This window comes from Triticum aestivum, chromosome 7A (genome assembly GCF_018294505.1).
Source record: "Triticum aestivum cultivar Chinese Spring chromosome 7A, IWGSC CS RefSeq v2.1, whole genome shotgun sequence".
Taxonomy (NCBI): Eukaryota; Viridiplantae; Streptophyta; class Magnoliopsida; order Poales; family Poaceae; genus Triticum; species Triticum aestivum.
The window spans coordinates 8,059,314-8,082,098 of NC_057812.1; the positions used below are offsets into that span (position 1 = coordinate 8,059,314).

The 22,785-nt window shown below is 45.5% G+C and overlaps 4 protein-coding genes across 5 annotated transcripts; 2 read left to right on the forward strand and 2 right to left on the reverse strand.

Annotated features, from left to right (window-relative positions):
- Nucleotides 1-5,953: 5,953 nt before the first annotated feature.
- On the reverse strand, nucleotides 5,954-8,093 carry LOC123149055 (putative septum site-determining protein minD homolog, chloroplastic). Its single transcript, XM_044568594.1, has 2 exons — nucleotides 7,491-8,093; nucleotides 5,954-6,646 (listed from the first exon to the last, which is right to left on the reverse strand). The coding sequence occupies exons 1-2, from the start codon at nucleotides 7,987-7,989 to the stop codon at nucleotides 6,210-6,212; spliced, it is 936 nt and encodes a 311-aa protein (XP_044424529.1). The 5' UTR covers nucleotides 7,990-8,093; the 3' UTR covers nucleotides 5,954-6,209.
- A 407-nt stretch (nucleotides 8,094-8,500) lies between these two features.
- On the reverse strand, nucleotides 8,501-14,437 carry LOC123149054 (uncharacterized; the record flags this gene model as incomplete). Its single annotated transcript, XM_044568593.1, is given in 10 exon segments — nucleotides 8,501-9,029; nucleotides 9,498-10,982; nucleotides 11,195-11,279; nucleotides 11,929-12,300; nucleotides 12,756-13,045; nucleotides 13,129-13,234; nucleotides 13,324-13,505; nucleotides 13,896-14,095; nucleotides 14,192-14,290; nucleotides 14,412-14,437. Coding segments are annotated over 10 exon segments (3,006 nt in total). The 3' UTR covers nucleotides 8,501-8,862.
- An 809-nt stretch (nucleotides 14,438-15,246) lies between these two features.
- LOC123150825 (protein REVEILLE 6) lies at nucleotides 15,247-19,682 on the forward strand. 2 transcript variants are annotated; one of them, XM_044570644.1, is made up of 8 exons: nucleotides 15,247-15,466; nucleotides 16,270-16,327; nucleotides 16,668-16,794; nucleotides 16,880-17,041; nucleotides 17,134-17,271; nucleotides 17,916-18,025; nucleotides 18,447-18,506; nucleotides 19,127-19,682. In XM_044570644.1, exons 1-8 carry the CDS (start codon nucleotides 15,306-15,308, stop codon nucleotides 19,226-19,228), a joined length of 918 nt encoding a protein of 305 aa, XP_044426579.1. In that variant the 5' UTR covers nucleotides 15,247-15,305; the 3' UTR covers nucleotides 19,229-19,682. The 2 variants fall into 2 exon arrangements, with proteins under 2 accessions (XP_044426579.1, XP_044426580.1); XM_044570645.1 differs by having other exon boundaries at nucleotides 15,249-15,466; nucleotides 19,097-19,682.
- Nucleotides 19,683-20,046: 364 nt separating this feature from the next.
- LOC123150826 (guanine nucleotide-binding protein subunit gamma 3) lies at nucleotides 20,047-22,521 on the forward strand. The gene is made up of 5 exons (XM_044570646.1): nucleotides 20,047-20,440; nucleotides 20,834-20,886; nucleotides 21,598-21,642; nucleotides 21,725-21,778; nucleotides 22,066-22,521. Exons 1-5 carry the CDS (start codon nucleotides 20,342-20,344, stop codon nucleotides 22,322-22,324), a joined length of 510 nt encoding a protein of 169 aa, XP_044426581.1. The 5' UTR covers nucleotides 20,047-20,341; the 3' UTR covers nucleotides 22,325-22,521.
- Nucleotides 22,522-22,785: the final 264 nt, after the last annotated feature.

Here is a 22,785-nt window from a genome sequence, read left to right on the forward strand (position 1 = left end):
ATGGTACCCGCTTGACCACGCCTTGCTCCTCTTCACCGACAATTAGGGAAGGCAGTCGGAGCGGGGACCACACGCCTCGGGAGAGGACTACAGAGGAGCTTGTGCTTTCAATCGCATCTCTGATCCGGTCACGGCTGGCAGGCGGATCAGCAGTCGGATCCAGGGCCAGCCAGATGCGGATGACCTTCAGCTAGTGCGTGCCAAGAGGGCGGCCATGCTTCGTGATGTGGAAGCAACTACAGGTATGTCTTTCGTTAAGAGTCATTTAATTATGCATTTTACCGAGCATGAGATTATTGATAAAGCAAACGACTTAGGGGTTACTTTGGGTTCAACTGAAATAGAGATAGCGAAGTCTGTTAATGACATTTTAGATTTAGAAGTCAAGAGGGCTTCTGAAATATTTCGGAACCTTGCATCAGTTAAACCAGTGAATAACGATGACATGAATAATCTAGGAATTGTAGCCCTGGAAAGCTTTTGTAATAATCTCTTACCTAATAAGGAGGCCAAAGATGAGGAGGGGTCTAAGAATATGGACATTGTAGAGCCCATGAGGGAGGGCGTTGTCCAGTATTATGCCGATCCTACGTTTCTGGAGGGTGCTGAGGAGAAGCCCAAGCGACCCTGTAAACGGAAAATTTATCCTACTTCGGCTGTGCATAGAAGTGCTAGGGTCAAGCATAAAAAAATCCACGATGACTTATGAAAGGAATCTTTGGGAATAGCAGAGGTCTAGCTGACTTGGCTAAACGAAGGTTCCTGGCTGAGACAACGGTAGAGCAACATTTAGACTTTATTGCGCTTTTGGAAACTAGACGAGATAACTTCACCTCACAGTTCCTTGGAACTCTTTCCGGTGGAATTGATTTTGATTGGCATGTCTTACCTCCTAGAGGAAGATCTGGTGGGATCTTGCTAGGGGTTCGGTGTGCAACACTCGAGGTGCTTAACGTGGTTAGGAGAGATTTTACGGTCAAATTCAGGTGAGATCCAAATTGGATGGATTCCGATGGTCTCTTGTGGCTGTATATGGAGCAGCACAACCCGAATTCAAACCATATTGTTTAGCTGAGTTGGTGTGGAGTTGTGGCGATGAATCCTTGCCAATCCTAGTCGGTGGGGACTTTAATATAATTCGGAGGAGAGAGGAAAAAAACAATGACTTTTGATGGACGATGGTCTATGATGTTCAACATGATTATCGAGAGTCTTGATTTGAGAGAAATTGAGCTCACCGGTAGACAATTTACTTGGGCCAATTCGTTGCCCATTCCGACTTATGATAAGTTGGATAGGGTACTCGCCAGTGTGGAATGGGAACAAAAGTACCCTTTAGTATCGGTTCATGCGATGCATAGAGGGATCTCAGATCATACACCTCTTCTTGTAGGCTCGGGAGAGGCTGCCCATGTCGCAAATAAGAACGCTTTTTCTTTCGAACTAGGTTGGTTCGAGAAAGAAAACTTTCTGGAGATCATTGCACGCGAATGGGCAAAACCTGTTAGCGGTAGAACTAGCATTGAGAGGTGGCAAAATAAGATCAGACATCTGAGACAGTTTTTGCGAGGTTGGGCCAGAAATGAGAGTGGGATATACAAGCAAGAGAAAGAACGCCTTACTCATTTAATTGAGACTGTAGATTTAAAAGCTGAAAGTAATCCCCTTACGATTACTGAGCAACACTCCAAGTCTGAAGCTGAGCAAGGCTTACGTGCGCTTCTTAGAGAAGAAGAGCTCAAGTGGGCACTGCGCGCTAAAGTGCTTAAGGTTGTCCAAGGGGACGATAATACACAATTCTTCCATATGGTTGCGAATGGTAAACATAGGAAGAAGAAAATCATACAGCTCGAACAGGATGAGGGGATAATTCTAGGGCATGAGAATTTGAAAGCGTATATCTCTAATTACTATAAACAACTTTTTGGGCATCCGGAAGCAAGCACGGTGGCCCTAGATGAATCTGTTTTTGGAGATATACCTCAACTTTAGGTAGAGGAGAATGATATTCTATCTGCACCATTTACTGAGAAGGAGGTTTTGAATGCCATCTCACAAATGAAACCTAATAAAGCACCGGGACCAGATGGGTTTCCAGCTGAATTCTATAAGAAATGTTGGCATATTATTAAGAATGATCTTATGCCTATGTTTCATGACTCCTTTAGTGGCCATCTCGAGCTGTTTCATCTTAATTTTGGCCTGATTACGCTGTTATCCAAAAAAGAAGGCATATGATAAAGTTAAATGGCCCTTCCTTCAGCAGGCAATGCGCATGAAAGGATTTAGTGAGGCTTGGTGGAACCAAGTGGGTTCTCAAGTCCAGAATGGTAGTGTCGGAATCAAGATTAATGATGATATCGGTCATTACTTCCAGACACATAAGGGTTTGAGACAAGGAGATTCCATGTCTCATCTCTTATTTAATATAGTGGCCGATATGTTGGCCATTCTTATTGGCAGAGCCAAACAACATGGTCAGGTAGAGGGTTTAGTTCCTCATCTGGTCAATGGAGGAGTCTCTATCTTGCAGTATGCTGACGACACCATCTTATTCATGGAACATGATGATGTCTACTACACAACCTTTTTCTTGTAGACGTTGTTGGGCCTCCAAATACAGAGGTTTGTAGGACAGTGGCCAATTTCCCTCAAGTGGATGACCTAAAGTTTATCAATCCGTAGGAGGCGTAGGATGAATATGGTCTCTCTCAATCAAACCTGCAACCAAATAACAAAGAGTCTCTTGTGTCCCCAACACAGCCAATACAATGGTAAATTGTATAGGTGCACTAGTTCGGCGAAGAGATGGTGATACAAGTGGTATATGGATGGTAGATAATAGTTTTTGTAATCTGAAAATATAAAAACAGCAAGGCAACGAATGATAAAAGTGAGTGTAAACGGTATTGCAATGCGTTGAAACAAGGCCCAGGGTTCATACTTTCACTAGTGCAAGTCCTCTCAACAATAATAACATAATTGGATCATATAACTATCCCTGAACATGCAACAAAGAGTCACTCCAAAGTCACTAATAGCGGAGAACAAACGAAGAGATTATGGTAGGGTATGAAACCACCTCAAAGTTATTCTTTCCAATCAATCCGTTGGGCTATTCCTATGAGTGTCACAAACAGCCCTAGAGTTCGTACTAGAATAACACCTTAAGACACAAATCAACCAAAACCCTAATGTCACCTAGATACTCCAATGTCACCTCAAGTATCCGTGGGTATGATTATACGATATGCATCACACAATCTCAGATTCATCTATTCAACCAACACATAGGACCTCAAAGAGTGCCCCAAAGTTTCTACCGGAGAATCACGATGAAAACGTGTGCCAACCCCTATGCATAGGTTCATGGGCGGAACCCGCAAGTTGATCACCAAAACATACATCAAGTGAATCACGTGATATCCCATTGTCACCACAGATACGCACGACAAGACATACATCAAGTGTTCTCAAATCTTTAAAGACTCAATCCGATAAGATAACTTCAAAGAGAAAACTCAATCCATTACAAGAGAGTAGAGGGGGGAGAAAACATCATAGGATCTAAATATAATAGCAAAGCTCGCGATACATCAAGATCGTATCACCTCAAGAACAAGAGAGAGAGAGAGAGAGAGAGAGAGATCAAACACATAGCTACTGGTACATACCCTCAGCCCCGAGGGAGAACTACTCCCTCCTCATCATGGAGAGCATCGAGATGATGAAGATGGCCACTGGAGAGGGATTCCCCCCTCCGGCAGGGAGCCGGAATGGGTCAAGACTGGCTTTCGGTGGCTACAGAGACTTCTGGCGGCGGAACTCCCGATCTATTATGCTCCTGGATGTTTTTAGGGTATATGGAGATATATAGGCGGAAGAAGTACGTCAGGGGAGCCACAAGGGGCCCATTTATGAACTTTTAAACTTGTGAACAAAATTCGAAAAACCAGGAACATTTATGAACTTTTGAACAATTTTAGAAACCCTGAACAAAATTTAGAACGAATATTTTTGAAACTTTAGGATTTTTTTTAAAATTGGTAACATTTTTTATTTATGAGAAAATTTGTAAAGAAAATATTTTGAAACCCTAGAACTAAATTTGGGAAAAGCAAACATTTTTTAAAATATGTGTACATTTTTTAAAAAATAAAGAACTTTTTTTTAATTTCGAACAAAAATTAAAAAGGAACATTTTTAAACTTCTGAACATTTTTTGAAAAGCGTGAACATTTTTTGAATTTAGGTACAATATTTGAAAACAAGAACATGTTGTGAAGTTTTGAACTAATTATGAGCAACACAAACATTTTTCAAAAAAAAAGAGAAAACTTGAAAAAATGAAAATGAAAATAGAAGAAAAAGTAAAAAAAAGGAAATGAAAAAAACAGGTTCAGGAATCTCCTAGAAGGTTCCATAACCGAAAAAACCCGGCTTGGAACCACCTAGAAACTTCACAAAACCAGAAGCGCTGAAACCTTTAATGAGCCGGCCCATCCCGAATGCTCGTTGATCTTCCCTGTGCGTTGCTCCGCAACTTGCGGGAGCCACTAGTTAACGAGCGCTCCTTTGAGAGCCTCGCATTGATCAGCGCCATTTGGCGCGCTCTCAGCCATTCACCACGTGTTGCGTTCTGCGCACTCCCTCTGGATTTTATTTTTTTAATTTTCCATACACGTTTTCGGCTATTTAAACGGGTTTTTTCGACGTTTTGGTTTTCCATCGGTCTTTCTTAGCTTTTCGACAAAAAAAATTGAAAAAAAATTGCATGAAAAAACGTGTTTTTTTCCTTTCGCGAGAGTCACGGTTTTCCTTCCACGAGAGGCACGGTTTTTGCTTTCGCGACAGTCACGGCGTGCCTCTCGGAAACGAAAAAACGCATTTTTTTTCTTTCGCGGGAGTCATGGTTTTGCTTCCGTGAGAGGCACGGTTGTACTTTCGCGAGATTCACGGTCGTACTTTCGTTTTATCTTTTTTTTCCTTTCGTGAGAGTCACGGTTTTGCTTCCGCGAGAGGCACGGTTGTGATTTCATGAGAGGTACGGGCGTGCCTATTTCGGAAAGGAAAAAATCCGTGCTCCCGGTTCGGTTTTTCCGTCCGGTTTTTCCGTGAAAAAATTGTTCGTCAAAAGTCAAAACCTATCAACATAGGATCTAGTTTTGAAGATCTCGACGCGACGAATCCAACAGTGAAAACGGTTTAAGATTTGAACGCGCGATTTGAAAGATAAAACGTTCTGAATAAACGGATCTACGAAAAAAGGGAAAATTCCCAGGTTGCGACAAGTGGCGCACTGCATGTGCGCCATTTGTTGCAACCTGGGAAGTTGAAGATCTTTGCAACGAGTACTCATCAACTAGCGATTTCGGCAACTTGCCGCAGCGAGCGGCAAATAGGAAAACACCCACAACGACGGATCGACTGGACTCATTCCCGTAACGGACTGTAGTTAGCAAATTGGTAACTGGGCTAAGAGAAAAGGCCCAAATAACTAGAGGGCTCAGTTATTTCTTCTGGAGTAGCTGCCACAGTTGGCCCATAAAAAAACTGCGTTAAAGAACAAAACTGACAGCACATCTAACGGCCAGAAGTTGCTCAAAAAAAAAAATTCTAACGGCCAGATCACGTGAACAGACGGTCGTGAGGGCTGGGTTTAGGTTCGGTTTTACTGTCCTATAAATTCCTATATATTGTTGCATGCCCTGACGCACCATGATGTTTATTCTTTTTAGAATGCAACAAATTTGCCCACAATGCAACAAATTAGAACTAAACATTTCAAACAAATGCCAAGAAAAAGGAACAAAGAAATATTGTTCTAATGGCTTGCAATGGGTGTGTTCCTGGAAGGGATAAAAGGAGCAATGCCCCTGGCTCTGCTCCTCTTCTCTCCCATCTCCTCTGGATGTCAGTTCAACAATCAAAATTAAGCCATGAACAACAACACTCCAACAAGATGAGCTCACTGCAACAGCAAGAAGCAATCAACCACAAAACTACATACATTTACTCTGCTAATGTTCGGCGTAAATTTGGAAGAACAAAGAAAAGACCGTCTGTCTCTGTGGAATCAAGCACACCGAATGAATCGTGCTACGCTAGGAAAAACAAGAGCAAAACAAACCGAAAAACGACTAAGCAGCTCCAAATCGCAGCTCTATACACACCACGCACGTCACCGGCGGCTCGGTTCAGCTCAGGCTTCACCCGCCGAAGAACGAGAAGAAGCCGCCCTTCTTCTTGGGCCGCTCCTGCTCCTCGACCATGACGGCCGTCATCGCGTCCCGCTCCACCAGACGCCACGTCGCCTGCTCCAGGGCGAGGCCTGCAGGCGTGGGCGGGTCCGTCAGCACCAACGGCATGCCCCTGTTTGTGCTGCGGATTACCTCTGAATCTTCTGGCACCACACCTAGCAGAGGTAACCCAAGCATTTCTTGCACGTCGAGCGCTGACATCATGTCCTCCCCCCTCACCAGGTCCGGCCGCACTCTGTTCACGATGATCTTGATGTCCTTGATGCCGTCACACTCCAGCAGCCCCGCGACGCGGTCTGCATCACGGAGTGCCGTGATGTCAGGAGTGGTGACAAGCACTGCCTCTTCTGCAGGGGCGATGGCTGTGACAAACCCAGCATCAACACCTACAAGGCAAAAACCCAAGATAAGCAGTGTAAAGATGAGCGGTTCAGCCTTTCAGGCAACTGCATGAAACAGGGTTGAATGCAAACTGCAGAGGCTGGGAAGGAATCAGACTTCTTGTAGAACTGTTACTGATGATGCAAATTATACTACAGAATCATGCAAATGTTCACTGCTACTCCCTCCGTTCCAAATTACTCGTCGTGGTTTTAGTTTAATTTGAACTAAAACCACGACGAGTAATTTGGAACGGAGGGAGTACATTACAGATACATGATCCTACTAGCCACCAGGCAGTTTGTTAAAACGGCAGGGACAAGTTCAAGCAGTGAAACTTGAATAATGCTGCTTGAGAACAGCAGTAAGAAAATGCAAAACTAAGATACAATGTTGTAAGAATAACCCGATAAATGGCTCAAATCTGACAAATCCAGATACCATCCCCATACCGGCCAAGTGCACACGCATCATGAAACAATCAGAGATTCAGAACAAGTCCTGGCTCTGAAATCCTTATGATCTAGGGAGAGGTGAACAAACAGCAGTAGCTGCATTCCTCAAGCAAATCAAGGGGCACAGAACACTGACAATCAACCATACTGGTTATTACACGACGCTGTCCATTTCATAAGAGTAATCGGTACTAGAGTGTAGAGGTATTACGGTATAATCATACGATTAATCAACTGAACTACACTAGAGAATATCATGGGTAATGGATTCATGGTAGAATCATACTGATAAGATTGTGTTGAACAAATGAGCTAATTGCAATTTTGACTCATCAGGGCGATGCAAATGCGGAATTCACGCGAGCAAAAAATGCGGCGAGCGGCGAGGCCGGACCTGCAGGGCAGTCGATGAGGATGAAGGCGGGCGGGTCGGCGCCGCGGCGGAGGGCGTCGGCGACCCAGGTGAGGGTCTTGGAGCCGAAGGCGAGGGGCAGCTTGGAGCGGGGCTTGGAGAGGCAGAGCAGGTGGAGGCCCCGGAGGGAGCGGTGGCGGACGAGGGCCTGGTCGAGGCGGCAGTCGCCGGCGAGCACGTCGGCGGCGGTCAGGTTCACCCGGTTCTCCAGCCCCAGCAGCAGGTCGAGGTTCCGGAGGCCCGCGTCGGCGTCCACGGCCACCACGGGGAGCCCCAGCCGCGCCAGGGAGGCGGCCAGGTTAGCCGTGGTGGTGGTCTTCCCCACGCCGCCCTTGCCCGAGGTCACCACCACCACCCGCGGCGTCGGGCCCGACAGCTCCGGCGCCGTGCGCCCCCCGCCGCCGTTGTGGCGCGCGGAGGCCCGCGCCGGAGCGGGCAAGGGGGGCCGTGGCGGCAGCAGGAGCCGCGGCGCGAACGCCATTGGGCGCGGCGGCTAGGGTTTCGGGAGGATCTCACGAGGAGGCGGGGGTGGCGGCTGCGCCCATGGCTGATGGGAACCAACACTAGACTCCAACACAGTGCCGCTGCTTCAGAGTTCAGACTAGCAAAAAACAAATTCCCATTTTACCCTCACAAAAACAAGGTTAAAATGGCACTGCTTTTTTTCTTTGTTATAAGCTACATAAAATTTGTCCTTTAAGATTCATCTAAATGTACACAATTTGGTTTTGTGATGATCAACTTTTAACTTCATGTCACAGATTTCCGCAAGCATTTTACCCCAACCAACTAATAACACCATCAAGTTCAGCATGAGGTGCATTTCTCCCACTTTGTTGGGCTAAAAAATACAGTATTGTCCAAGGCTGACATCCATCGATATATTGGTCTTTTTAATTTATTTTTTGGATTTTAACTTTGTGTCACAGCCTTTTATCCCGGTTGATGTGAATGGTTAGTTTTTCCTCAAAAAAGAAAGAAAAACATCAGGGGGACCAAATGCAAATATGTTATTGTTAATCTGGTCCTTTTTTTTAGTATTTATACAAAAATGAAAAACAAATAGTCAGACACAGACACAGACACAGGTACAGATGTGACTGCTACAATGACAGCACCCAATGTATCCTCCCTCGCTCCCTCCCTCACCAGATCATCATCAGCAACCCATCCAACCATTTCAGACACAAAGTACTACATACATGGCGCACGCCGGCACCAGCGACACTTCCTCCCCGACGAGCTATCTTATCTTGTAGCAACCGCAAACGCTAGCGCAAGTTCATGGACACAGAACATGGTGGTTTGTTTGGGTAACAGGGAATGGCGACGACAGGCACAACAGAGACGTTCTTCATCTGTATCTCAGGTTCATGTCCAGCTCAGGCCCGTACATGCTGCCACCAGGCACAGGACCGGCCATGGCTGGATGTATCTGCTTTGATCTTGCTGTGAGCTCCATCTGCATCAACCTCTCAAAGGCGTCTGGGTGGTTGCCTCGCACCTCTGGACCCGATGGACCTACATAAAGAAAACAGAGTTCGATCATAATAAATTCAGGATAAAACTGAACGGTTTGGATGTCACGTGTCTGCTAATTCAAACTGGAAAAACAAGAAACCATTTCCCTGAAATCAGGGAGAAACAAGGAGATAGTAAACTACCTTTAACTTTGAGTATAAATGATTGTCTTTTCATGTTTTAACAGTAAATGAAGTTCCGATGAAAGATCATAACCACCAAAAGGATGTAGAATTCAACTCCAATCAACCAATTCAGATTGGTAAAATGTCAGGCACAACTTGAATGAGTGGGTTTTGTGGAATGTAATACTAAGAGAAGTCAGATTTTGGAACTAAACAGATCGTTCTTGTCTTAGTCACCAACAGCAGGCCAGAGCCTCTCTGCCATCAAAACTTTGAAACAAACCAAACAGTGACGGAATAAACTGCAACACAAAGTACAAAATGAACTTGTACAGACTCTTACCTGGCGGCATCAGTCCAAAGTCTCCATAGCTGGGCTGGCGAGGGTGCATATGGAAATTATTTACATTGTTCATCTCAGGTCTATAACCAGCCGCCTGATGCACAGGCTGAGATGGCAGAACACCTCTTGGCAAGCCTTCTGCTGGAAAACTCCCACTCATGCGCTGCAGCATAAGATGATGGGCAGCAGGATCTACATGAGGGACCCCTGGAGCATTTAGTGTGTGTTGCATAGGATTCATGTTAGGTGGGAAGGAACGGCGGGGATCATGCCGTATCGCTTGTGGCATGTCAAATGGGGCTTGCTGACTCCTATTACCAACGTGATCCAGCATCGGACGAGGAGCCAGTGCAGGTTGCCTACCACCCTGTAGAAGATGGTAAAGATTCTGGGACTCAACCTGATAACGCTGTTCATGGGAACGAGGCCCCAGAGCATCAGGACCAAGTACTTGAGCAGGTTCTACATCACCAGGCACAAGGCTTTGAAGCTTATAGTTAAGATCATCAACTGCCTTCTCCGGTAATTGCACCTCCACCCTACCGGATCTCAGTGATGGCAACATATCAGGCTTTCGAACACCGAAAGAGTCATTCATTGTAAACAAACTGTCTTCCTCAGGCAGATTAATTTCCAACCCATTCTTGTCAAAGCTGGTACCCTGACTTGGACCACTGAATGATGTATTCCTGTACTCTATTCCAGTTCTTGGTTCTTTAAAAGGATCTCCACCTTCATTGCTGTTGAAGGGCAGAGCCTCTTCACCAGGGTAGTATCCTTCATGACTAGATGCAGATCCCCGAATAGAAACTGGTGCATCCTTGGAATGGAGCTCGTTCATAAATGCAGCCCCGAATAATGCTTCCAAGGTCACGCTCTTCCCTGAAGCAGGAACAGTTTCAGTTTTGTTAATCGGAACAGTTTCAGTTTTGTTACTCGGAACAGTTCCATATATACCACCATTGGCCATGGCATTTACATCAGAACTCTGTGGTTCATCAGCTGATCCTATGTGGAAACCAAACGGAGATGATCCCTTGCTATCTGTTCCCTTCTGTAATAATGAAAGAAGATGGTGTGATGCATGATTGTCTACAGCTACTTTCTGCTTGGTGGCTGGCTCATCCAAAACAGCCTGATGCCTCTGTACAGCACTCTTCTGAGTAGAACCACTGTTGCTAGCAACCTGTGCCAGCATCGCCTGCTCAAGATCCTCACATGTCATCATAACTGGAGCTGGTGGCTCTGGGATACCAGCATGCCTGTACTGTTCCTGGATACCACCAGCAGGTGCAGGAGATGGAAATGGTAGTAGCCTTGATGAAGCATCGAATTTATCAGTAGTTAATTTTGATGATAAATTCTGATGAATAGCACCGTCAGACAAAGTTGGACCAGGAACTATGTTTTGTTGGCCTGGTTTGTCATTGTTCACAATCATGGAGAGCAGGCTCTTTGATGGTAAGTCCTCTGAAGGTTTTGAATCTACAGTATATGCAAATACAAAAAATCATCAAAAGAACCTTGTAAAATAAAAGGAGAAGTGTAAAGATGTCTTTTAACCTAAATTTACTTTGCATACTGGAAAGAGGGATATGCATACAAAATTTATTTCTGTTAGGAAATTTCCGTGGCATGACGATTCTACTTCTATTGACTGACACATAGCATATGACACAATTATGAAACAGGATTACCTTCATCACGAAACCAGCGAGCAAATTTGGATGATTCTGGTACAGAAGAGGCCATCATATCAGCACCCGTATTCAGCTGTTGACTCTGAAAAAAGACGGCGGAGACAGAATAAACACACGGCAGTTAATAGATATATCTGAATGCCCAACAAATCTGTAACTTCCTTCTTACTGGAGAACCTTGCAGCAACGTGGCAATAACCAGGAATATTTTCACTTCTGCACTGTGATCACCAAATGCTACTTTTAAGCACGAGCGCATAACAGGTTAAGTTATGGGTATGATGCCATCTAAAGAAGTAAAAGGGCTAAGAAGTTTATATCACCATCAGCTATCAACGTTCAAGACTACATGTAGATGACTTACATGATTTGATAGAAAATATCTCAGCAGCCATTCATCCCCAGAAACAAAAATTGTTGAATTGGCACAGAAAAAGATGATCATATTTGAGTAAGACCCATTGGGATTTTATGACGACATGAACAGCATAAAACCGTCATAACATCAGATATAAAATTACAGAGGTGCAAATTCAGTCAACAGCACATTTACATTCAGAGAATAAGGTTGGTCCATGTCATAGCTCATAACCGTACAAAATGGTCTTACTTTTGTAATATGTGAGTATTTAATGCTTATATGCAGAGATGACAGAGATCCACATGAGACAACCGCACATGTCGGAACGTAAGAGTGAGCACAACAAAATAAGGATTAGTTGGCATAGTACCTCAACATATGTCGGTAAATTGCCACTGCCTTTTGACAATGCGTTGCCAAAGAACTCTTCCAAGATTGAGATTGAATTGTCCTTCCCAACTGAACCACCATTTTTTGACATGCCCTGTTTCTCAATGGAGTATTTATCATCCATTGCATCAGCTTCCCACTCCTCAGTTCCTTTCAGAATTTTAGGAACAAATTCAGTTGAAGAGCGAACGCCTCCAGATGGAAGTGTGTGCTTTTGATGTACACCAATGTTGTCAGAAATGCCCTTCTTTTTGTTGCTTGCAGTGATGTCTGTTGCTGACTGGTTTCCCTCTACTTGGCTACTAAATTGCACAATAGTCGGTAACTTATCCTCTCTAGCAGGAATGTGAGCCTAAAAAAGAGCAAAACACAACTGAGAAACAGTATGGCATTGGCAGATAGTATATTGTTAACATGTTCTGCTACAGAGATGGCAACTAGAATCCCAAGAGTGATATTCCCTTTATACTGATGAACACATCAATCTAGTAATTGCAGAAATCAGAACAATATCTCATAGTGCATGAGTATCATAAACTATAAAGTAACTGCTTTTCACCTGGTATTACACACTCATGTCAGTAAAAGATAAACAGATGAACCCATTAGACATGAGTAAAAACTGTCAGCAATAGTAAAAAGATTTTGACCAATTTTGATCACAGAGAAGATGTGATGGTTCAGTAAACTAATTTTTAATACCAGATCTTGTTAGCAACTACATGGTACAGAGCTGTTACTTAGATGATGATTGCATGCATTTGCTGGCATCTAACTATATTACTGAAACAATGTCAAGCTGTGCACCTTTGGTTCAAGTGCAATGTTGGACGACTGGGACTGAACCTTTTTCTCCACAACTGCATTTGAGAAACCAGGCGGGACAAGTGGCCTCGCCGCAGGAGCTGGTAGAACTGAAGATGTTTTAGTGGTATCTTGATGAACTGAGGGCACTATTCCATCTGGCTTCCCACTGTTAGTTGCGGAACCTAAGTTTTCAGTAGAATTCTGTAACATCGTCATGATATCATCACCAGGACCACTCTTCTTTTCTTGCAGAGATTTATGTTGCTCTTTCCTCATCAATTCAAATGATGCTGCACAGAAGGGCAGCATCAGATATTGTAGATGACTACAGCAGAAACAACATACATTATACGTGGCAGTAATAAATACTGACCCCTTCGTTTCTTTTCTTCTTCTGCTCTATCATCATTTGAGCATTCAAAAGACCCAAATGTTTCATCATTCATTGAGTCAACATCTTTTCGTGAAAGAGGTCCAGCCTGTCATTGGTGTGTAATGTATTCACTAAACAATTGCAGTTGATCTACAATATAAAGAAGGATGGAGAGACACACGTGGAAGCTCAGACCTTGTAAGGGCGTGGTGGCTGATAGCGCTCAGCTGTCCTGTTTGGCTGAGGCGCATTCCCACGATCCTTGGCCGCCAGCGGCCCTGCATATCCTGATGGTCTAGGGAATCCACCGCTTCCCAGTAGGCCATCATGTTCTACTTTTTGCCAAGTGCGCTTGTATTGGGTTCCATTATGCCTATCTGCAGACATAAAAAGAATACCACAGCAGATAAGAAGAATGCCAGTTGACATGTCTACTAAAGTAATAAGTGTGTAAGTTAGGATGCACAGGAAAGAAAATTAGTATATAAACAGTATGACAATGTAATTAATTGACTTCATCTGTTTACTATTATTAGCGACACCGACAGACACACAAGCACAAACTAGCACATCAGGTTTCCTTTTTGAGACACAGAGTAAAAAGCTCCTGATACGCAACAAAATATCATTTATTTCACCAACGGAGTGGTCATATCGAAAAGGGTAACGTAACAACTATTAGCTAATTCTTCTTTCACATGTTCCCAGAGCTAAAAGGAAAGCAAGTACTGACAGCAAACACTTGCCCGAAAAGAACGCATGCTTACCCTGTGTCAGCGAGTCGCGGTCAGGAAAGTCCCCTTCCCGGTCACTCGACCCCGTCGAGCGAGTGTCCCACCTTCCGCCGGAGCTCCCGCCACGCGACGAGTAAGTGTAACCCCCGGAACCGTCGGACCTTCCCAGGGGCGTCGTGTACTGGCCCCTGTTGCCCCTCTCGTACGCCACCGACGACGCCTCCTGCAGCTCACTGCTCAAAGACAGAGATAGAAGGTTGTCGCCACCTGAACGCCGCAGACAAATGAAAGAAGTTACACAAACAAGGAGGGCAAAGCGACAGGCGTACTTGAGGAGCGACAGGTTGACGCCGGGGGGCAGATTCTTGCAGCGGTCAGACTCGCCGATCGAGATGAGGAACTCCCTCGAGTAGACCGTCCTCATGTTCCTGCTGGCACAGACAGACAAACACGCAATCGGCGCAGCGGATCAGCAAATCAGATGAAGGGGAGTCTCTAGCACCCTGGCAGCAACAGACAACGCAGGGCATAGTGATGAGTGGTGCTCACTTGGGGGCCTCGGAGCTCATCGCCAACAGCAACAGCAACAGCAACACCTCTAGGATCTAGGGGCTAGGCTAAAATCTCTGTCAGCAGCAGTAGCAAATAATTAACCGGGGCGAGAGGGAGGGAGGCGGTGGTCGGGCTCAAGCCGCGGCCGCCATCCTAGGTCGAATGAAATCTAGCTCATCCCACGCCGCGCGCCGAAACCCAGCCTCCCCTCCGTCGCCGGGGGCGAGAAGAACCCGCCCCGGACGGTGGCCGCCGGGAATCCTCCTCCTGCAGCACGCGAAACCCGCATCAGGACCCACGGGCGGAGCTAGCCGGGGGAAAAACAAACGGGGAACCGCGATTCAGAGGCGAATCTGGGCGGGGGAGGCCCGGAGCGGCGTGAGCCGGGCCCTGCGCACCTGGGTTTTCCGGGGATCCGCGGCCGGCGACGCGTCGGAGACGGCGGCGGCGGGGGCGGATTTGGGTGCTCCGATTGGCCGGGGTCGGGGGGAGGGGGAGGGAGATCGGACGGGGATGATGATGGCGAGGAAGAGAGAGAGGGAGGAAGCTAACAGGAGGAGGGGAGGAGAGAGAAAACATTTTGGAGAAGGGGGGCGGCACATTTCGCGTTCAGCCCCTCCGTGCTCCGCGTATTTGCAATTTGGTCCCTGGGGACGTGGGCCCGGGGCGTCGGTGGGAGCGGGGGGAACTCGTGGCCAGGAGCGGCCGGGCTCCCCGCCGCGTCACCGTCCTCGTCTCGCCTACCTTGAGCACGCGCGGGGAGGGCTCTGCTGCTGGCCACAGAGTTGCATTCCATTCCATTCCATTCCTCATCAGCAGACTCAGACTAGAGAGAGAGAGAGAGAGACTGAGATCGGATCAGAGAGGGAGAGAGGATCTGAGGCGTGGGTGATGGCGGCGGTGATGGAGTCGGCGGTGGCGGGCGTGGGCGGCGGAGGTGGCGCGGAGGAGGGGGCGGAGGCGGGGAGGGTGAGGAAGCCCTACACCATCACCAAGTCGCGGGAGAGCTGGACCGACCCGGAGCACGACAAGTTCATCGAAGCGCTCCTCCTGTAAGCAACCGCCTCCACCCCACCCTTCCCTTGGTCTCGGCCCAGACCTCATGCCGTCTCGTGTTCTCTGCTGGTTAGGGGCCCAACTTAGGTCCGGCTCGTCAGAGTTCGTCGGCTCGCCGGCGTGCTAGATCGCCGGGTTTAGCCTTGGATCCCGCCCGCCCGCCCGCCGGCCGGTCTAGAGGCTGGAGTAGAACATCTGGCAGCTGCCTGCCTAGTTGATTTCGATTTGGACCGCAGGCTGTACTAGACGCCTGGTCTCAAGTCTGAACTGAATGAATCCCCATGGAACTTGGCAGCTGGGAGTAGGGTCTACTTATTGGAATACGTGGTTAACTGCTAATGGTGTCGATCGATGCTATGCTCGATGCGGTGCCGGTGTCGCAAATCATCCATCCATCCGTTACCAGCAAACCATGGGCCATTTTACATTTGATTTTTCACCATTTTTTCACCAGTTAATCATATTGCCCTGCACTACTTCTCTCTGTTAAGCCCTTCTGGCCGAGCGGCGTCGACACCATCGTCCATCTGCCTGAGCAACTTAACACTGAGATTTCGTTTAGCCTATCGCATGGGTTCAGATAAATATGTGGACAGCACAAGAGTGTCTTGTTACTACTCCCTCCGTTCCAAAATAGATGATCCAACTTTGTACTAACTTTGTATTAAAGTTGAGTCATCTATTTTGGAACGGAGGGAGTAGTACCTTAGGCCGTCTACTTCTCGAGAGGCTCTCTGTGTATTGTCTGTCTATCCTCGTTAGTTACATGTATCTCTTTGTTTGTGTTTCTGCATAACAGGTTCGATCGCGATTGGAGAAAGATTGAGGCGTTTGTTGGCTCCAAGACAGTGATACAGGTATATACTGTATATGTGCCCTCTTCTGCGTTCACCTTCTGCTTCTGTTTAGCTCTTTAGTTGGTTATCATCTCACAAAATATGCTTACTCGTTTGGCTTGCCAACCAATATTTTATACTAGCTCCCCTCAAAAAAAATATTTATACTAGCTGATATACATTTTCCAGGTCTGTTTGATTGCAGTCTTCTATCTGCTTCTTCTCTGAGCGTGATCATTATAAGTTTATTATAGCTTTCCCACTCTCGACCTGTTCCAATAAGTAGATGCACTTGCTCCTTTCTAACATGTTTGTGCCTGGCAAACTGTGGGGTGATCTAAAACAACAGTTCTGTTGACAGATCAGGAGCCATGCACAGAAGTACTTTCTGAAGGTTCAAAAGAATGGAACAGGTGAGCATCTGCCACCACCTAGGCCCAAGAGGAAGGCGGCACACCCGTACCCACATAATAAAGCCTCGAAAAAGGGTAAGCATTTCTCATCCCTCATCTGACTAACCTGAATAACTTACAATGAAAAAGGGTCTAATATGATGTCTTGGAGCTCCTGCAGCCCCTGAAGTTGACTTACCACAACAGCCTCCTCATGTCGTGGAGCAAGGATGTGCTATACCTATGGATGCACCTACTGTCGCTACAAACTCAAGTGCAAACGACACATTTCCTTCCTGGGACGATGTTCTTACCCAGCCTTATAGCCCAAGACATACACAAGGTTTACAATTGGTGTTAACTACCGCATATTCTGTCTATGGTCAATATTTTTACAAGGTACCACTAACTTCTTCGTTCTTATTAAACTGACAGATTTAGGCGCTGCGAATAATAGCTCTAGTAGCATAGAGTGCCAATCTGGAACTTGGGCAACTTCTGATGCGATTGAGCAAGAAACTTGGCCAACTTCCGATGCGATTGAGCAAGAGATTGTACTTCCAGCACTGCATGGTGAGCTTCTCTTTGTACATCATACATCTATACAGTTTGTTAACATGCTGGAGACTCTTGTGGACATCTATACATTTTTTTAATAAATTCACAACCGTATGGAATATGGTGGCAACTGTTGTGGCTATAGTAAGGTTCATCTGGTTATATTAGATGTAAACTGGAATGCATGATACGTGCAAATTCTGTTCCACTTGTTGAAGTGCTGATCAATCGGTCACATTCATTTAATTCTATTCCACTTGTTAAAGTGCATGATATGATATGTGCAAATTCTATTCCACATATCTGGCAGATATGCATGATATGAGAGTACACTAACAAGGCTAGTTTAACTACCATTCATTATATTTTGAACCTTTTAGTCTGTGGTGTCAATCTGTGTGTTTTCCCCTGTTTAACTCTGTTGGAGCTTTCTGCATTTGGCTTACCTTCATTCTGTCCTTCAAATTTTGTGAATTTGCCGTAATGCTCTTGATGCCTGGATGATAAATGATGCACCCTGTTACAATGTGAAAATGTAATGATGTGCAGTATTTCATATTACCCTTTGATGGCCTTGATATTAATTAATGTGTTTACCATTTTGGTTTATCAGTTCCCAGTCTGACATTCGTTTTCTACTTATTCTGGTTAACTTGCAGCCATGCCAGACTTTGCTCAAGTATACAACTTTCTTGGGGGCGTATTTGATCCAGATACAACAGGACATTTGCAGAAGTTGAGAGAGATGGATCCTATAGATGCTGAAACGGTATGCCATTTGCTAATCTCCCCTCTATAATTGATTCATCTGCCCTGCTATAAAGCTATTAATTTCTGCAAGCATGAAGGCCAGGTCATTTTGTTTGCATTGTTTAGTAACTGACATCCCAGTTACTCGCAAGCTGCTATGTCAGTACCTTGATTCAGTCAGTGTGATATAAAAACCTATGAAACTATTCCGGACAGGTGGATTCTGGGGTGAAGTTTAATTACTCATTGTTGCACATTGCTCCTTATCAAGGATATTTAGTTGTTGTAATTCTTATATACGTTACTTATGTGTTCGCAGCAAATGCAGATGCTTACTTTGTTCATTCTTTTGCAAGTCGAAATGTACTGTCAGGGATTCACTTTTATTACCTAATAACTTCTACTCACTTACAATGATCTTTTTATGGGCTAATCTCCAGGTACTACAACTGATGAAAAATCTATCGGTAAACCTGTCTGGCCCGGACTTTGAGACACATGTAAGGACTTAAATTATTTTTTCTTGCACACCATCTGCTTAATATTTACTCTGTGATCCAACATATTTGTCTACGTACTGTAAACAAAGTAGCTGATACTACTGTAGAACAGAAGTAGCCTGCGCTATCGTCAAACAGTTCTCGAATTGTTTTCCATGCCGACATCCCCATTAATGTCACAACTATTCTGTTCAACTAATTATTTTAGCATGACAATTTTGTTTAATTAAATCTGCCGCAACTTGTAGCACTAATCCATTAGCTCCGAAGATTCTTTTTGTGACTGTTCTGAACTGAAATTAACACGGAACAGTTATGGTCCACTCCATGCTGCACAATAATTGAATTATTGCTATCTTGTTATGTACTCCATCCATCCCATAATATAAGAGTTTTTTTTACACTAGTGTAGTGTCAAAAACGCTCTTATATTATGGGACAGAGGGAGTAAAATAGAAGTAAATGGCAGGATGGTGTTTTTCTTGCTAGGTGCTTTGTCAGGAATGAAGCATATAGTATATAATATTGTGTTTCATGAGATCATTTCATGTTCCCTAATCTGTTGCAATCCATCTTTCTTGGAAATCCAGCTGAGCATACAGCATCCCTGACTGCTGCAGAGGAGGCTGCTCTCGTCGCACGGTGCCGGCAAGGGCCAAGCCAGGCACGAGAGTGTAGGAGATCCGGGGTCTACTCAGATTGTTCACGTTCCATTCATGTAATCTCTAGTCACCCTCTTCGTGAGCACGGATCCGTGCTCACGACATCGCTAATTTCGATAAGCGCATGGGCCGCTCTGCAGGGTAAAGGAGCAAATGAGGGGAGAGGACAGTACATTGTTGTTAGAGGTGCGACATGTTGCAGCATCGCTTGTTGTCAGAGGTGCAACATGTTGCTGCATCACCGCGTGCCTATGTTTGTAAATAGTTCTTCGAGATGTTTTCGGGCTCTTAGATGTGGGAACTTATATCTATCTGTCGATGAGGCTTTGTGGCATGTATAGTCAAGGCATGGTTGCGCATGTTGTTTCGGAGAGGGAGGAGGGGAAAGTGTTATTACCCACGAAGAAATACCGTTCTTGTGTGTAATTCTTTGTTTGGAGATGATTTTGTAAGTCTATTATCGTCATCGTCATGAGGGGATTTGGGCTATGTATGCAGTGAACTCTTTTCGCCTCGTCGTCTACTAGCTAGTTCGTGTTGTTAAATAGTTGATTATGTTTTTTCGAACAAATAATGATACTCAAATCATCAATCAGCTAGTAACATTTTGCAAAATTGCCTTGATTTTTAATCCCAAAAAATGGACTTGACTAGCTACTTCAGAAAAGAACAAAATGCTATTAGCAATATTTTTGTTTTAGAATGAAGTCATTTTTTTTCTTTTTGAGACAAGAATGGAGTCAATGGAAGGAGAGAAGAAGTGCTGGTCCTGGTAGGCCCGCCACGATCCAGCCGGCCCAGCAGCCTTGCTTAACCCTACCCGCCACCTACCACCTACCCCAGTGGCCAGCCCTATAGACGACTTCCTGTCTCCTTCCGGCGGCCACCTCCGTCCGTCTCTCTCCCCCTCTCCGCCGCCGCCGCCGCCGCCCGGCCTCTAAACCCCCTTGGTCCTCCCCCCAGCCCCCACACCGGCGGCGTGATCTGCTCTGGTCTGCTAGATTGATCGCCCATTCATTCCATTGATGACGCTCTCTGGCTCCCCGCACTCCCCGCCGCCGTCCACCAGCCGCCCCCCGCTCCTCTCCTGGCCTAGCTAGCCAGCCAGCCGGCGCGAGCGACCCCTCCATCCACCACCGTCCAGCTAGCTAGCTAGCTCCTTCGAGGCCGGCAATGGCGGCGCCCAGGCCCAAGTCCCCGCTCGACCCCTGCGGCCGCCACCGCCTGCAGCTCGCCGTCGACGCGCTCCACCGCCAGATCAGCTTCCTCGAGGTAACTAAGCTCCTAATCCCGACTGACTCGCACAATATACCCTGTAAAGATGATGCTCTGCTGTTACTCTGTTATCACGCAAGAAAAACTACTGACTAGCAGTTGAGCATACACAAATGATCACCATTTCTTTACAGGTGTCTAGGCTCTAGAGTCTGTTACCAGCACACAGTTTAGTTGTCACTTCCAACTTCTAAGTCAATTCCAAGTGTTCCTTTCTGCTACTACTGCTACTAGATTCTTAGTGTTAAAATATCCCAGACAGCAACCTGAAAAGTTGACACATGCCCTTTTCTCCCTGTACTATATTGCTAGTTGCTAGCTAGTAGCTACTGCTTTTTTTCAGTAAAAAATAATTTCTCTGGAATTCAAGAAACTATTCTTATGTGCCAGGGGGAGATCAATTCCATTGAAGGGCTCCATGCTGCCTCCATATGCTGCAAAGAGTAAGCTGCTGTGTTTGTTCAGTTCTTATATCAGTTTTGTTTTTGAAATTTAAGAGATAAGGTAGGGAACGAAAACAAGAAATAGTTCTCCGGCTGCAAGAATGGAGAACAATCCATTACAAGTGAGCCCATGTTTGAATAAAGTCGTACAGATGCGTGCAACACATCTACATGGATGTGTGAAGGCAACACAGGTTTTAGTTAAAACCTCTAAATGGAGGTTTCACATTTTAGCCAAGAAATGTCGCTCTCAGTGGAAACTTGTACAATACATTGCTATCTACTACCATGGGCTTCCACACCAATGATTGAAAATAGTATACACTTACAACTGAACATTATGCAAATCTGGTAGCAATAGTTTGGGAGGTTTGATTACTTGGAATTTGATTAGGATGATTGATTGTATTTAGATATATGAATATGTTTTGGAACTGGACTTCAATTATATATGGTTGCGTTGTACAGGCAGTGCTTTTATTTTCATCTCCAGTCTCAGTGCCACTGATTACTTTATTCTTCTTCATAAATGAATATCAGGGTAAGTTACAAACGTAGCAGTCAGATCATTTGTGCAAAAGGCAAAAATATGTAATTCTTCTTCATATGTCAATCAGTTCACACATTGTGCCAGTTTTAAGTTAATTTTCTTCTTGTTCATGACAAATGGAGGTGATTGATCGTCGTTTGCCCCTTTGATAAAATTTGCAGGGTCGATGAGTTCATAGGAAAGAATGCCGATCCATTCATAACGATGTATGGATTTTCAGGTTGAGAAATTGTCATGGCCTACAAGATATCTTTGTTCTTACTAGTATCTCTCTTTACAAGCTTGCAGTTCATCTGAGAAGGGAAACGCCGAGCAATCTCATCCCTTCCCAAAGAAGATCCGGTAATCATTTTCTTCCCGCAGATCTTAATATATGTTGATGGGTCACTGGAAAGAAAATGCTGCCAGATCAACCCAAGCTGATTCAAATTGTTGTACTAAACTTCACATGTTTATATTTAAAGCATTTAGAAGTTTGAAATATTGCTAGTTTTCCCATTTTTACATCTGCACTCTGCAAACCTTGACAATTATGAATCAGCCAGTAATTCGTGCATCGATTTGAACTCGTTTTTCATCAGTCATTGTAATGAACTGACTGAGGGGGATGTTAATGTCTGTGTCTGCAGAACCCGGTGGGCGTGTTTGAGCTGCTTCCCGTGGATCTGCGGCGGTGGGTGCTCCGCCGTCCAGCTCAAGGGGCCGAGCTGCTGCTGCGGATGCCCCCGGTGCTGCGCGGGGAGCGGGGGCTGCGGCGGCGGACCCTCGTGTGGCTGCTCATGCTCCTGCGCCGGTTGCTCCTCATCTTGCGCGTGCCCTGCCTGTGCCGGCTGCGGCACCGTGTGCTGCGGCGGCGTCCCTCGCCCTCGCTGCTGCCTGTGTTCATGAGGCGCCGAATTGAGATTTTTCTTCTTCATTGTTCTTGCTGTGTGCGTTGCCTGTAGGCCCAGTCTCAGGCTCAGCTGGTGTTTTTGACGGGCATGATCATGTCGTATTTCTGGCTCAGTTGGCGCTGTGGATTTGCGTTTTACTTGCCACGGAGATGGATCACTTGTGCTTTCGTTCTTGCTATAGTCTCCTACGTTTTAATTAAAGCTTTAGAGATAACTGCAGAATGAACTGTTTTTCTCACTGATGATGGTTAGGGTGTATTACCCGGTTAGAGCATCTCTAGCTGATCCCGTAAAAAAGGCCTTGGCCCTTATAATAACTGCGGTTTTTGGTTTTTGTCAGGAAAAAAAATGACCCAAGCAGATCCTGCATTTTGCCAAACTGTAAATCTTTTTCCAGCTCCCCCTATGAGGCCAACTGCCTAATATCTTCAGTTTTTGAGGCCATTTTTCAGCGTC